Source organism: Castor canadensis, chromosome 14 (assembly GCF_047511655.1).
Source record: "Castor canadensis chromosome 14, mCasCan1.hap1v2, whole genome shotgun sequence".
Taxonomy (NCBI): Eukaryota; Metazoa; Chordata; class Mammalia; order Rodentia; family Castoridae; genus Castor; species Castor canadensis.
This window is the reverse complement of record NC_133399.1, coordinates 65,334,571-65,350,906: the sequence shown is the minus strand read 5'-3', so window position 1 is coordinate 65,350,906 and position 16,336 is coordinate 65,334,571. Positions and strand designations below refer to the sequence as shown.

The following is a 16,336-nucleotide window of genomic DNA, read 5'->3' as shown; positions in this document are numbered from 1 at the left end:
TTGTATTAGATCATGCACATATGCAAAAGTTATATTTCCTATAATTGATGTTGGGGATGTAACTGGCAAAATTTGACTAAAGTGTTCAGATAACAGTACTACACCAAGGTTAAGTACCCTGAATGAGAATAATACTGTGGTTATACAAGAGGGCAACTTAAAATATACATGGAAATTTGGGGGTAAAAGAACATTTGTCTGTAACAAATACTCAAATGGTATAGTAGAAAGTAAAGTGGGAAAAGGGGAAAGGAGAATGATAAAGTGAAATATTTACATTTAGGAATTTGAGTAATGGAAATAAGAGAACATTGGGGTATCATTTCACAACTTTTCTCAGGTCTCAGTTTCAAGAATGAGTTTTAAATTTGTTCTGGCCAACAAATACTTCCCCTACTCGCTAAAATAAAACTCCCTCCTTTCATTTGGTAATGAGGAAGAAATGTTTCTTATATTCTAAATCATGAAGCATTATTCTAGACATACAGATGATCTGAAATAAAGAAGATCATCTTGCTTAAAAAGTACATACCTCCATTACAAGCTGGTGAGCACGAGAAACCAGTGTGAGACCGTTGGCATGGTTAAAAGTTTCAGAAATGTCTTGTCCAAATGTGTAGCCAGCACCACGTGGCGAAATTCCCCACCCACCACGATCATCTGGATCTGACCATAACAGATCACACATTGGGCCCTGGTCAGGAAGCATACATTATCAATTACTAGCAGTCATATGTATTTAACCAATTTCACTTTCTCACAGTGTGGTTATATATTTCTCTCTCTCTTATTTTTTTTTTTTTTTAAATCTAAGTTTACCTCATGAGGAACTTCTTGTAAACGATCCAGGGCTCTTATATGATCCAGTGTATCTATGGATGGAGAGAGGCCACCGTGGAGGCAAAATATCTGTTTACAAAGTAAAAAGAAAATGAATTTGTTTTTCTAATTACTATGTTAATGGAAGAGTACAATGTTTACAAATGTTAGTTCTAATAGCCCTTCTTTTCAAAGTAAAGTTAATAGTCACTTTGAAATACAATGGAAATACAATGGAAAACTAAAATTACATCATAGGAGAGAACAGTTAACATTTAAATATATTTCTTCCATCTTTTTATTTTATAATACTAGGTGTGGTATTTTTATTTTTGTGTTTTCCTCTTTTGGTGGGACTGAGGTTTAAACTCAGGACTTTATGTTTGCAAAGCAGGTGTTCTACTGCTTGAACCACACCTCCAGTCTATTTTGCTCTGGTTATTTTGGGGATAGGGTCTTGCGAACTATTTGCATAGACTGGCCTTGAACCTGGATCCTACTGATCTCAGCCTCCCAAGTAGACAGGATTACAGGTGTGAGTCACCCATGCCAGGCTTAGCACTCACTTTTTTTTTTTTTTTTTTGGATTTTGACATTTTAATTTCTTTTGAATATAAATCACTTTTTTAAAGCTAGGAAACAGAATTAACCAAAGGCAATCTATTCCTCCAGAGATTTAAGTCAAGTCTTTCAATCTTTAGCAGAATGATATCATAGTACCAAGTGCTAACAATAAGGTTATAAACTCTAAATAGTAACTGCTTATCTACATTTCTCATTAAGAAACAGCCCAAAGTCCAGTCCTTAAAGGCATGATATAGAACATCTTGATCTTCAAATGACATAATGACCCAAATTATATGCTGGCCAACCTAGTGGGAAACTAGATCATGGCTGGGCAAAGACTGGTTATCAGAGAAAGTGCTTACATTTTAAAAACTTAACTCTGTGGCTTAAAAAATTCCTGGTTGCTGTCAATTAAGAAAGTAAAAAATATTACAGATGGACCCACACTTTCTTCTATCAGAATATGAAGGTAGAGAAAAATGTAGTGGATTTTTTTTTTTAAATAAATTACTTGGGGGCAGGGGGGAGAAATGACCCAAGCCTTGTATGCACATATGAATAATAAAAGAAAAAAAAATTACTTAGTAATAAGAAATTAGACATATGCCTTTCTTCCATTTGCTAAAAGAACAAATTGACAATGAAGTCTATTTTAAAGAAACGTTCAACTCTAAAGAGGGGGTAGCGGTAATACTTTCCACTACAGAATAACCTCCTACTTTTCCAGACAATTAACCTTGCTATTCTTCCATGATACATATTCATGTGGAAAAATCTTGTTGAGCTTTGCCAGGACCAAGAGATGAAAAACAGAGCATGTCCTAATTAACTGACTATAAGCTCAGTGAACATTTTGCAGATGGACCCATAAAAACATGCCAATGTTTTGCTAAACATCTGCAAACTGCAGAATTCCTCAGCCCTTAGCCATAGTTTCTGGATGCTGCCCCACTGTGACTCTTCTCTTCAGGTCTGAGGTGAGTGCTAATCGTCAAAGTCTGGAATGTCATCGTAGGAGTAACCCCGGTAGCCTTTGGATGCATAGTAGGCGATGCGCAAATGGTAAAATCCGGGCAGGAATACCAGAATACCAATGATCAGGACAGGAATGGCCCGGTCTGCCCCCCCTTTCCTTTAGTAGCCGGACAGCAGGAGGGAGCCTATGATAATGAGAAAGGCGCCAATCAAAAACAGCACAGTGGTAAGTGCAATGGCCTTATAAGGGATCTTAGGAGGGCTTTTCTTAAACTGAAGGTCAATGTAGCCATCATCTGTACTGGAAAGCCTTGAGTATTTCACTTTACTACTGGGGATTCCAGTAGCCAGGTTGATACGAGATGGCATCATAACACGCTGACACTGCTGTACTGTTTTCCTGCCGGTCTCCAGACGTCACCACCCAGATAAGTAAGACCACACGAATTTAGACGTAAAACAAACAAAACTGGTTTCTGGAAAGAAGTCAACCGTGCCCGGGCGGGGCAAACGCTTCACACCGAGGCCTCAGGGCTGACTTCCGCGAGGAGAGCGAGTCCGCTGCCGCCCCGCTGAACGCACGCCTTACAAGAGCGCCGTGCCAGGCCGCTCGCGCGCAGGGAGCTCGCTCACGGTTCGCAACGGAGGCGTCCGGAGACGCATGGCACACTCCACCCGCACCACTAACCTAACTGCCGCCTTGGCGCCCCAGCAAACGCAGCGCGCCACCGGAAGTAACACCAGCACTCACTTCTTAATGAAGATGGTATAATACACAATATAATGCTTGCAATTACCATGAAAATAGGAATGAAAAGTTATTAATGGTAACCAGCAGACACTGTACATGTGTGGAGACAATTTTAAATAATATTTTACTTGTAATATATACTAGGGTCTTAAGCATTTATTTATAATAAAAACACATTAGCATATTCTTTGGTCAAAAGATTATAACTGAGAAGAGGGGAATTTGTTATTCCAAATGTTCATAAAACTTACCCAATTCCCTGCTCTAAAATTTTTTTTTTCCTTTTTGTTTTTTTTCTTTTATTCATATGTGCATACAAGGCTTGGGTCATTTTTCCCCCCTGCCCCCACCCCCTCCCTTACCACCCACCCTGCTCTAAAATTTTAAGAGAAAGAGGCAGAAAAGGCCAAGGAGATGCAGAGAGGTCATTTAGACCACATTTTAAAACCTAAATTTCTAATAGTAATAAATCTTTTCCTATGTTTAACCTCCCTCCAAGACATAATCACACATGTACACACCTGTCCATCTACTAAAGCTGTAAGTGGAAGATAATCAAATAGATCTGTAAAGTATTTCCAAACATTGGCATTTCCATACTTTCGTAGACATTCATCATAAAAGCCATATACTTGGGTGATTTGTCGGCTTTCATGATTTCCTCTTAATATTGTAATGCGTTCTGGATAACGCACCTGGAAGAAAAGGAAAAGAAACCCACAATCATATCTTCACTAGTATCCTGTTAAGAACATTAACCTCTGATCCATTTCTTTAAATGGCTTTTGTCCACTTGCAAGTAAAATGTTAATTTTTCCATGTAAAAAAGCTCATTCATAACTAACTCATTGCTTGACCTTTGAAATATTTTTAGTCACCATTCTTCTTTATAGAACCTTTGACATGTTTTTTGTAGTTGTCTTTCATTAATGACCTAAAAGCTAATATAGTCTTTAATTGACACCTATATTACTGCAATAAACTTGTATCTGATTCTTTGTTCTACTTTGTTCCTCTTCTATTTTTTTTTTTTTCTGCTGGTACTGAGGTTTGAACTCAGGGCCTCACATTTGCTGGGCAGGCACTCCACCTCTTGAGCCATTTCGCCAGTCCTGTTTTTTGTGTTGGGTTTTTTCAACATAAAGTCTCTCGAGCGAGCTACTTGCCTGGGTTGGTTTTGACAACCCTCCTGATCCTCCTCCTGATCTCTGCCTCCCAAGCAGCTAGGATTATAGGTGTGAGCCTCTGGTGCCGGCTCCTCTTATTTTCTTCATCATCAAACCATCACTAGAGGTTTGACCTAAGACAAACTCTTCTATAGCACAGCTTCTTTCTTTAACTTTCATTTTCCATAGAAAGACTGAACTTGCCAATAAAAACACAAATATAGGTTCTTGCCAAATCTGAGCAAGATTTCAAATGCATTATTAGTTTCTTTTTTTCCCCTTTGGTACTGGGAATTGTGTTAGGCAAGCAATCTGCCACTTGAGCGACACCCCACTCCTAATAGTAGTTTCCTTTCTATAGATTACCTCAGGATGAATGTCCCTAATCCAAAAATCTGAGCTCTCAACTATGAAATCTGAAACGCTTTGAGTGCCATCTTGATGCCACATGAGGGAAAATTCCACACTATGAAACAATGTTATACACAATTATTAAATAAACCGCATAAAATTAACTTTAAGTTATGTGGATAAGGTGTATATTAAACAAATTTCATGTTTAGATTTGGTTCATCCCCCAAATCTCATTATGTATATGAAAATATTACAAAATCCAAAAAAATTCAAAATCCCAAACACTGGGGTCCCAAGCACTTCATAGGGATACTCAATCTGTCTTTAGTTAGGAATGTGTCTGGTGAGAAGTATGAAACAGCGCCAGATTCTGTAAGTTAACCAAAAAGCTGCAAATGCATACTTCAGTTCATACTAAATTACTAAGCACTCACTATGTGTCCAACACTAAACCTGGTGCTATGCAGCCTGCCAGGTTTACACAGACATAATACATGACCTCTGCTGCTTAGGGACTGATCTCATTAAGGACACACAAAACATGTAATAAAAGGCTACAAGCTACTATGTAAAACACATGGGGGGAGAGTAAGCTTCATCATAGTAACTGAGGGTAGAAGGACTAGTAAGGCTAAAATGGCTAAAGGCTTCACAGAAAAGAAACAAGCTGAATCTGGGCAGGAGTAAGAAATTAGGGACACGGTAATCTTGGGTAAACTGGGTGAAGAAAAAATGGATATAGCATAGAACACTAAGAAAATTCTTTAATTTGAGACAGAGTTTTTGCTACTTACTACTGGCAGGTCAATTTAGACTACAGAGGACAGCTAAGGAGTTTGGGTTTGATTGTACAAGCAATATGGAATCACTGAAGAGTTTGGGAACAGGGAAGTAACAAGATATAAGTGTTAAATAAGAGAGCTTTTTAAATCTGGCAGCACATGCAAGGTGATTTGAAAGGATTAGATCCTGGAAGCAGAAATAGAAGTTACCAAACTATTGTATTAAGTGTGAAGTGATTAATTGTGGGGCAGCAAAAACAGAAAGACACAGGAATAACAGGTTTTCAAAGCAAGAATTAAAAAGACTTGTTCACTGAACTCAATATGAAGGATAAGTAACTAAGTCAAAGACTTCAGTTATGGACATGAGAGAATGATACATATATCAGAAATAGGTAGGACAAATTTCATGCATAATTTTTATCTCTCTTTTTAAAAGCTGTAAAGTCTATATTAAGGGGGTATGGTAAACTAAATGGACCATAAAATCAGACAGATGATATTTAATACTGCCATTTTTGCCTTTTGCCTACTTTAAAGCTGGAAAAAAATTTGAATGCCACCAATCATACCTTTAAAGCTACAAGAAGAGTCACAGTCTCCACAGAATAATAACCTCTATCCACATAGTCGCCCATGAACAGGTAGTTTGTATCTGGAGATTTCCCACCAATTCTAAAGAGTTCCATAAGGTCATGGAATTGGCCATGTACATCTCCACAGACGGTAACAGGACAACGAACTTCCTGCACATTTGATTCTTTTGTTAAAATTTCTTTAGCCTGTTAGAAAAAATGAAAACAATTAATAAAATTCACAAATTTAAAAATTATTCCTTATCTACTAAGAGAAAATCTGGAGAAAAAACAAAAATGAAAACCACCAGAATTAGATATCACTCTACTTGTATAGCTATTAATAAAAAAGGCTAATAATGAGCTACTTGGGAGGTTGAGATTGGGAGGATCACAGTTGGAGGCTGGCTTGTGCAAACAGTTCATGAGACCCCATCTCCAAAATTACAAGAGCAAAACGGAAGTGTGGCTCAAGTGGCAAAGTGCCTGCAATAAGTCGAGTTGAAATCCCAGTACCACCAAAAAAAAAAAAAAAAAAAGAAAAAGCAAGCTAATAACATAACATGCTTGCAAAGACGATGCAGGGAAAGTTCAAACTACAGCACCACCAAAAATAGATGATGTGGTGATGTTGGAACCCTCATACGTACAGTTGCTTTTCCCTCATAAAGTTGAAAAGAGGGCTGGCGGAGTGGCTCAAGTGGTAGAGCGCCTGCCTAATAAGCATGAGGCCCTCAGTTCAAACCCCAGTGCTGCCAAAAAAGAAGAAAGTTGAAAATGAAGTTACCATATAGTTTATCAGTTGCACTCCCAGGTGTACACTGAAAAGTTGTTTACACATTCGTAGCAGCATTTTTTGGTGGTACTAGGGTTTGACCTCAGGGCCTCACACTAGGCAAGGGGCTCTACCACTTGAGTCCCAGCCCCATAGCGGCATCATTCACAGTAGCCAAAAAGTAGATCACCCAATGTCCAACAATGCATAGATGGACAGACACCCATCCAGTGGACATTATCCAGCAATGAAGAAATTAAGTACTGATATATGCTACATTTCTGACATTATGCTAAGTGTAAGAAGCCAGTCCTAAATGGTCATGTAATGTACAATTCCATTTACATGCAAAGTACAGATCAGGCAAATTTATAGGTACAATGTAGATTATGGCAGCTTAGAGTTTGGGCAGTGAGAACTAGAGGGACTGGGCAGTAACGACTAAGGAACTCGAGGTTTCTTTTGAGGATAATGAAAACATTGTAATATTGTGATGGACAAACATATGTGTGAATGTGCTAAGAGCTTAAAACTGTACATTCTAAATAAGTTAACTGTATGGTACAGCAATTTCATCCAATAAAGTGTGCTTTAAAAACAATTTTATAAAAAATACCACCAAAATAAATAAACAATTTTATTCGTAAATTTAAGAGATGAATGAAGAAAAAATTCACAATTACAGTCTTGTATAAACATATACCAATTCATTAACCAATTTTCAACTTTTTTCTTTTTGTGGTGCTGGGACTCAAACCCAGGGTTTTTAACTGCTGGGGATGTGCTCTACCATGGGAACTTTAAGTCCTTAGCTCCTAATCCTCAATTTATTTATTTCAATTTCTTTATAAATTTAGAATATACCTTTAGAAGTCCTGAAATATAGAATTTATGTATAAACACTGTTAAGTTAAATGTACCAACTAAATTCAAGTTCATTAACATCTAACCTGTCTTGCAACTGCTTAATAGAAAAAAAAAAGGACCCAAAATCAGGAAGGCCTCTGAAGTAACAAAACAGATACAAAAAAGTATATGTACCGTCCCTTAAACCTACCAGGAATTTTTTAGGTCTTATTCTGGTCCTATTTCTTTGTTAATATACAAAATTCCAATGAACTATCTTCCCAATTTGCAGGTTATGACCAATTAGAAACAGAAAATCCTGCAAGGGGCCAATTCTGCTGAGCTTTCTCACAGGCTTACAGCTGATGCAAGTGCAGGCTATGACTGCTTATGCAAGGCAAGGATGAATATGGTATTGGATCATAATTCAGATTTCTTTATTCTTTTATTAACCAAGCTTCACAACTGTCTCTAATGAATGTCTATTTGTTGTTGCTGCTGCTGTTGGATATGCAGTCATGCACCATCTAATGATGTCACGGTCAACAACAGACTGCAAGAAGACAATGGTCCCACACAATTACAATGGAGCTGACAAATTCCTAATTGTCAGCCTAGTGACATAGTTGCTGTCCTAACATCATAGTACAGGGCATTACGAGTAATGTTAGTGGTGATGGTGGTATAAATAAATTTAGCACACTGCCAGTTATATAAAAGAGTAGCATAAACAATTATGCACAGTATGCAATGCTGGATAATAAATGACTACGTTAAAAAATCGTATGTTCTCCCTCATATGTGGACATTAGATCAAGGGCAAACACAACAAGGGGATTGGACTATGAGCACATGATAAAAGCGAGAGCACACAAGGGAGGGGTGAGGATAGGTAAGACACCTAAAAAACTAGCTAGCATTTGTTGCCCTTAACGCAGAGAAACTAAAGCAGATACCTTAAAGCAACTGAGGCCAATAGGAAAAGGGGAACAGGTACTAGAGAAAAGGTTAGATCAAAAAGAATTAACCTAGAAGGTAACACCCACGCACAGGAAATCAATGAGTCAATGCCCTGTATAGCTATCCTTATCTCAACCAGCAAAACCCCTTGTTCCTTCCTATTATTGCTTATACTCTCTCTACAACAAAATTAGAAATAAGGGCAAAATAGTTTCTGCTGGGTGTTGGGGGGAGGGGAGAGGGAGGGGGCGGAGTGGGTGGTAAGGGAGGGGGTGGGGGCAGGGGGGAGAAATGAACCAAGCCTTGTATGCACATATGAATAATAAAAGAAAAATAAAAAAAAATAAAATTTAATTAGCATCAAATAAATAAATAAATAAATAAATGACTAGGTTACTGTCTTATGTATTTACTGTATTATACCTTTTGTTGTTAAGAGCATACTCCTTCAATACTTCAGAAGTTTACTGTAAAACAGTAGCGGAATTATGTCCATAGCAGTCTCATACATCTTGTATTTACTGTGTCTCTTTCTTCATTACATCATTTCCTCTTGTACTTGACTTAATCTTAAATTCAATCAATGATGTTCCCATGATGAAATCGTCTAACAATGCATGACTACAATCAAAGGTAATTTATAGTTGAGACTATGCTAGGATTAAAAAAGTACTTTTCCAGTTTAATACTCTGATGCTTTAGGAATGTAGCAATTTTGTGTGTTCATTTTCTGCGTTTTTGCAGGGCCTCATGCATGCTAGCCAAAAGCTCTGGCATACCCGTAATGTATATTTTTAAATGTCAGATGTTTGAGTAATACTCTTATAACTTGAAAAGTTTTTTTGTTTTCTTTTTGGTGGTTTTGGGGTTTGAACTCAGGGCCTTCACGCAAGTGGCTCTACCACTTGAGCCACTCCTCAGCCGTTTTTGTGTTGGGTATTTTTGAGATAGGGTCCCTCAAACCATTTGACTGGTCTGGCCTCAAACTATGATACTCCTGAGTAGCTAGGATTATAGCCACTAGCACCCATTTATAACTTGAAAACGTTTTAAACCAGTTTTGTGTGTGTGTGTGTGTGTGTGTGTGTGTGTTTGTTAAACAGTTATAGAGCCAAGGCTGGCCTTGACTTGCAATCCTACTGCCTCAGTGTCCCAAATGCTGGGATTACAGGATGTACTACCACTCCTGGTTTATTTAGCTTTAAAATTTGTAGATTCTTTTGAATTTTCCATATAAATTATATAATGACACTTTTTTTTCTTAAACTTCCTTTATGAATCTTTTATTAGTGAAGTGTTGAGCAGGAAGCACTTCAGTTCAGGATTGATGAGGATCACCAAGCTTGTTATAAAGTGGTGTTCATTTAAAAGCATCTCCTTTTTTACTTTCTACTGACATTTTATATTTTTCCTTTATTAATATGATAAATATCGGTAATTTTCTAATGTCATTCTTGCATTTCTAGCATAAATTCTATTTAGTCATAAAGTATTTTTAAAAATATAGAGCTGGGCGGCGGGTGGGTAAGGGAGGAGGTGGGCGGAAGGGGGGAGAAATGACCCAAACACTGTATGCACAAATGAACAAAAGAAAAATAAATAAATAAAAATACAGAGCTGAGGGCTAGAGGTGTGGCTCAAGTGGTAGAGTGTCTAACCTGGGAAGCGCAAGGAAGGAGGGAGGGAGAGAGGGAGAGAGAAAGAGAGTGAGAGAGAAACAAAGAGTGAGAATGTGAAAGGAAGCAAGAGTGCTGATTCTGTCCCAGCTATCTTTTTAAGAGCCAAAGATCCATAGTTGGGGATGGGGGAGTGGTTCAGTGGTAGACCAAGGGCTTAGCATAAGGCAGGCCCTGGATTCAATCTCTAGCACCACCACCACACCCAAGATTGTATTTTGCTAATCTTGTCTGGGTTATTAAGGAGGCATTAGTTTCATAAAATGAAGTAGGAAACTTTCCTTCTTTTTCTATCTCTGAAAACTTTAGTATAAGGTGAATCACACACCTGATGTTCAACAGAATATACATCTAAAATAAGTTGGTCTTCTTTTTTTTTTTTCCTTTGGGGTGGTGATTAGATTCCAAATTTAATTTGAGAATGCTTGTTTACATGTAAACATGCATCTCCCTTAGCTGATTTTAGTTTTTCTAAGAAACAGTCCGTTGCATTTAAGTTTGAAATTTTATCACATAGCTATTCACTGCATTGTGAATTTTAAAAAATCTTTGTTTTTCTTTACTAAGTCTCCACTTGTGCCACCAGTTTTCCTTGACAAATTTCCCAGATATGTTTCATTAGTCTTCATAAATAATCAGCATTTAATTATATTATTCCTCAGTATTTTCCTCTAATTTTTGCTTTTTACCTTTATTACTTCATTCCCTGTTTTTGTTGAGGCCACTGTTCTTTTCTTAGCCAACTGAGTTTAAATTTAGTTCAATAATTTTCAATCTTTGTTTTCTAATATACCACTTAATATATATTTTCCTCTTTACCCTCTTAACATTTATTTGACGTGAGGACTGAGCCCAGAGCCTCTTGCTTGCTAAGAATGCCTACCCCTGAGCTACACCCCAGGTCCTTCCCCGCTCCCCCTGCAGTGTTTGCATGGGTGGTACAGTGGTGAGCACAACTGCCTTCCACTTGCACTCCTTGTGATTACCTCAAGTACTGCCTGCTTAGGAGGCAGATTCCCCCCCCCCCCCATGTCTACTATGTTTCTTTTGTTAGTAGAACTGTTTATGCCCTCCATTTCCTTCCTGAGCCTGGTTTCATCTCACTGTATTGATACTGCCTTTGAGCTTCTTTTATTTACTCCACATTCTAGTGAGTTGTTCTATGATCAATTTGAGCACATGGGGGAAATTTCTTCCTGTTCCTTGGGTAAGGCTGATTTTTATCTCGAGTTCTTTGTACAGTACTTTCCAAGCTAGATTCCTGTCTTGCTACAGATTATTTGCCATGCTGGGACTTCTCCATTTGTTGCTGAGCCGTCTACATCTTCTCTTCATTCCAGTGCTATGAGTCACTTACTGACTCCTGTGGTATCAAATCTGGTTTTGCTTTTCCTAATCAGCCAGAGGCCTGCTGGGATGAGTCACACATCACCATGCCCCAATGTTAAGAAGTGAACAAATGAATTCTATTTCATAATTCACTGACAGAAACGTTCCTAAAAACAGAGGGGGTAGCATTTAGTAGATAGTATGTGGCAGGAAAACTGTTATCCGTTTTGGTAAACCATTTACTTTGATGTCATACACAGCAATCACCCGACACGTGAAAATACTCCTGAAGAGCAAGGTTCACGCATTCATGCAATAACACTTGTCAAGTGTAGGCTACAGGCCAGGTACCAGAGGACAAACCCCCACCCCCCCAAAAAAAATCAGGTAAGCTCTAGCTTCAAACCACCTGACTTTGGCTCACCTAAAGAAAATAAAAATTTGTGCATACAAAAAGAAGTAAGTCTTGGAAAATATTTATATCTTAGAAGATTAACAGAAGCACTGGTATCTGCTGTGCAAAGATACTTGTGGAATAAATTCTAATAAACCTCAAAAAACACTGATTCAGTCAATTGATATTAAAAGGCCACATGTTTTAGAAACCCCCAGACATACTGTTTATACAAGAGCTTTTGAGAACATAAGGTTCCAAATTGCCATCTCTGCCTAAATTGTTAAATAGAAGAAAGCATATAGCTATTTTACAACTAACACTGCGACTTTAACTTGATGTTAAAAGCTAAGTTTTAAGTGTAGGTAAATATATTTTCTATAATACTGGTGTTTTTAATAGTTCAACAACATAATGACTATGAAGTTTTTAATCACTTAGCATACAGATATATGAGTTAATGTATGTAAAAAGATTGTGATTAGTAAGTTTTGAGTACGAGGGGGTTAAAAATCTTGAAAATCACTATATTAATGCATCTGTTTTGTTGATCTGCATGCCAACATGAAAAAAAATATGGTTTGCATTTCTTAGATATGTATCCTTGTCACTTCAACATGTTTACTAGTAGCTAGCAACACCCACTGCACTAATCCAAAGTACTGATTTAGAATGCTGAGACTGAGAAACAAAATCACAATAAAGCTTATATACACATTCTAGGAATCAGTTATTCTACCCTTAGATTGACTTCTGCCAATTGGATGCATGTAGCCCCAACTTTTTTTTTGGAGGTGTAGAGATAGAATTCAGAATCTCAGTTTCTTGCTCATACTCATGCTAGACAAGTATGTTTCCACTTACCTACATCTCCAATCCCCCTCCCTGAAACTTTTAATTTGAAGTGACTCTAAGTAGGTGACAGTGGCAAGTTCTATTACAACACAGGTACTCAATCCAGCATTCTAAAACTTTTAAAAATGTACCTCTTAACTTCCTTTATTTCTGTAAAATTCCCAAGCTTGGGTCTCCAGCATTTTTTTTTTTGCAGTATTGGGGTTTGAACTCAAGGCCTCACGCTTGTTAGGCAGGTACTCTACCACTTGAGTCACTCTACCAGTCCCGTTTTTCACTGGGTTTTATCAAGATGGGTCTCCCAAACTACTTGCCCCGCTGGCTTCAAATCACAATCCTTTTGATCTCTGCCTCCCAAGAAGCTAGGATTACAGGTGCGAGCCACTGGCAATTGGACTCTTTTCTTTCTTCTTTTTTAAAACATTTCCATTAATATGTATTAGTTGTATAGGGGGTTTCATTCTGACAGTTCCATATATGCTTACAACGTACTGTGGTTAAATTCCATCCCCTCCCTCCATTATTCTCCCTCATCCTCCTCTTCCTATTTAAAACAATTTCAACAGGCTGCACTGTTCTACTCTCATACAAGTATATAAAGTACATTAACCATATTTACCCTCCTTTATCCTATCTGTTCACTGTCTCTTTCTACTAGTTAGTTCCTGCCCCAAACAGGACTTGTCTTAAAAGTGTCCATTCATTGTTCAAATGGGTTTTACCCATTTGACCCAGGGTGTCTCACCCATGAATAAACTGTGCTTTATCAGATTAACCCTCTCCATTACTATCCCTTATCCTTTCCAGAAATCCTCTATCATTTGTTAGCTTTCAGTGTGTTTCGTTAGGCCACCTTCCTACACAGATGCAATGGATTTTGATATTACTATCATTCTCTTTTCCTCTCTTTCTCTTCCCTAGTCCCCTCAAATAGTTCCACTATTATAAATGTTCTCTGTGTATGGGTCTACAATGTTTGTATTTGTGTATGTTTATCTTTGGGGTCTATTTTCCACAAGAGAAAAAACATGTGGCCTTTGTCTTTCTGAACCTGGCTTACTTTGCTTGACAAGATCATCTCCAGATCTATCCACTTACCTGCAAACAACATAATTTCATTCTTTTTTTACAGCTGAATTGTACTCCAGTGTGTGTGTGTATATATATATAGATATATTCAGATTGATGTGTGTGTGTGTGCATATATATATATATATATAAAAAATTTTCTTAATCCATTCAGCAGTTGTAGGGCATCTGGGCCGTTTCCATAGCTTAGCTATTGTGAACAGTGCTGCAATGAACATGGGTGTGCAAATATCTCTACTGCATCCTAACTTACATTCCTTCAGATATATACCCAGGAGTAATATCACTGGATATTTGGTAGTTCTGTTTGTAGTTTTTTGAGGAATCTCCATATTGCTTTCCATCCTGGTTATACTAATTTACATTCCTACTAACAGTGTATAAAGGCTCCCTTTTCCTCCCATCCTTGCCAATATTTGTTGTTTTCTTGATGACAGCCATTTGACTGGAGGTGAAATCTTAATGTTGTTTTGATTTATATTACCTTTAATATAAAGGCATATTATATTAATATATAATATTAATATAATATATATATTTATATATTAATATATAATATTAATATAATATTAATTATATTAATTGGATGTGGAGCATTTCTTCACATGTATTTATTGGTCATTTATACTTCTTCCTTTGAAAATTATCTGTTCAGTTCATTTGCCCATCTATTGATTGGGTTGTTGATTCTTTGGGAGTTTAGTTTGAGCTCCCTGTATATTTTGGTTATTAGTCACTTGTCAGATGTATAACTGGCAAAGATTTTCTCCCATTATGCAGGCTGTCTATTCAGTCTAGTGACTTTCCTTTGCTGTACAGAAGCTGTGTAGTTTGATGCAGCCCCATTTGTCAATCCTATCTCTTATTTGCTGAGTTACTGCATTTCTATTTAGGAAGTTATTGCCTATATGTTCCAGTGTTTATTCTTTCCTATAGTAGTTTCAAAGTTTTAGGTCTTACATTAAGTTCCATTTTCTCCAGCACCATTTGTTGAAGAGGCTGTGTTTCTTCCAACGTGTTTTTGGGTCCCTTGTTGAAAATGGCTGTAGCTGTGAGGATTTATCTCTGGTCTTAAATTCTGTTCCACACACCTTGTCTGTTTTTGTGCCAATACCATACTATATACTATTGCTCTACAGTATAATATGAGATCAGATATTGTGATACCTCCAGCATTGCTCTTTGGTCAGGATTGCTTTGGCTGTTCCAAGTCTTTTGTGCGTCCATATGAACTCTAGGATTGAGTTTTCTATCTCTGTGAAGAATGTCATGGGCATTTTGATAGGAATTGCATTAAACATATAAATTGCTTTTAGTAGTATAGCCATTTCCACGGTATTGATTCTGCTGATCCATGAGCATAGGACACCTTTCCAGCTTCTCCAATTCTTTCTTTAGTGATTTATAGTTCTCACTGCAGAGGTCTTTCACTTCCTTCATTAAATTTATTTATGAATGGGATTGTTTTCCTGATTTCTTAGTCTGTTCATTGTTGGTATATAGAAAACCTATTGATTTTTGTATATTGATATTGTATACATTGTTGAAAGTGTTTATGATATCTAAGTTTTTATGGTTAAGTCTTTAGAATCTTTTAGATATAAGATATCATCTGCAAATATGGATAATTTGACTTCTTCCTCCACTATTTGAATCCTTTTCATTTCTTTTCCTGTCTTATTGCTCTAGCTAGGAATTCCAAAACTATATTTAATAAGAGTGGGAAGAGTGGACACTGTTGTCTCATTTCTGACTTCAGCGGAAATGGTTTCAGTTTTCCTCCACTTAGTATAATGCTGGCTACAGGTTTGTCATATATCATCGTATAGGAACATGCTCTTATCATGTCATATATCATGTTCTTATAGGAACATGCCTTCTATTCCTAGTTTCTTCAGAGCTTTTATGAGATAATCATGTGATTTTTTTTTTGTCCTCAATTTTGTTTATATGCTGTATTACATTTATTGATTTGGGTATATTGACTCATCCTTGCATCAGTGGGATGAAACCAACTTGATCATGATATATGCTCTTTTTTGATACGTTTTTGGATTTAGTTTGGAAGTACTTTAAGAATTTTTACATCCATGCTCTTTAAAGAGACTGGTCTATAATTCTTTTTGTTGTGTCTTTATCTGGTTTTGGGATGAGTGTAACACTGGCTTCATTGAATGAGTTTGGCAGTGTTCCTCTCCTTTCTATTTCATGGAAAAGTCTGAAGAGTAATGGTGCTAGTTCTTCTTTAAAATGTATAGCTGTCCTTATCTCAACTACAAAACTGCTATGTCTTTCTTATGATTGCTCATTTCTACTCTTCAACGGAACTGGAGAAAAGTGCAGAACAGGTTCTGCCTGGAAGCGGGGGGGGGGGGGGCAAGAGGGAGAAATGACCCAAACAATGTATGCACATGTGAATAAAT

General features: G+C 37.2%; 1 protein-coding gene and 1 pseudogene across 1 annotated transcript in view; both read right to left on the bottom strand.

Annotated features, from left to right (window-relative positions):
* Ppp2cb (protein phosphatase 2 catalytic subunit beta) overlaps positions 1-16,336 on the bottom strand; it is a 33,222-nt gene that overhangs the window by 4,518 nt on the left and 12,368 nt on the right. Inside the window, exons 2-5 of the mRNA XM_020172622.2 lie at positions 5,987-6,196; positions 3,634-3,807; positions 820-909; positions 533-694 (exon numbers count right to left, since the gene is read on the bottom strand). Coding sequence (XP_020028211.1) covers positions 533-694; positions 820-909; positions 3,634-3,807; positions 5,987-6,196 — 636 coding nt within the window. The remainder of the gene's footprint in view (positions 1-532; positions 695-819; positions 910-3,633; positions 3,808-5,986; positions 6,197-16,336) is intronic.
* LOC109692164 (transmembrane protein 230 pseudogene) lies at positions 1,386-3,433 on the bottom strand (annotated as a pseudogene).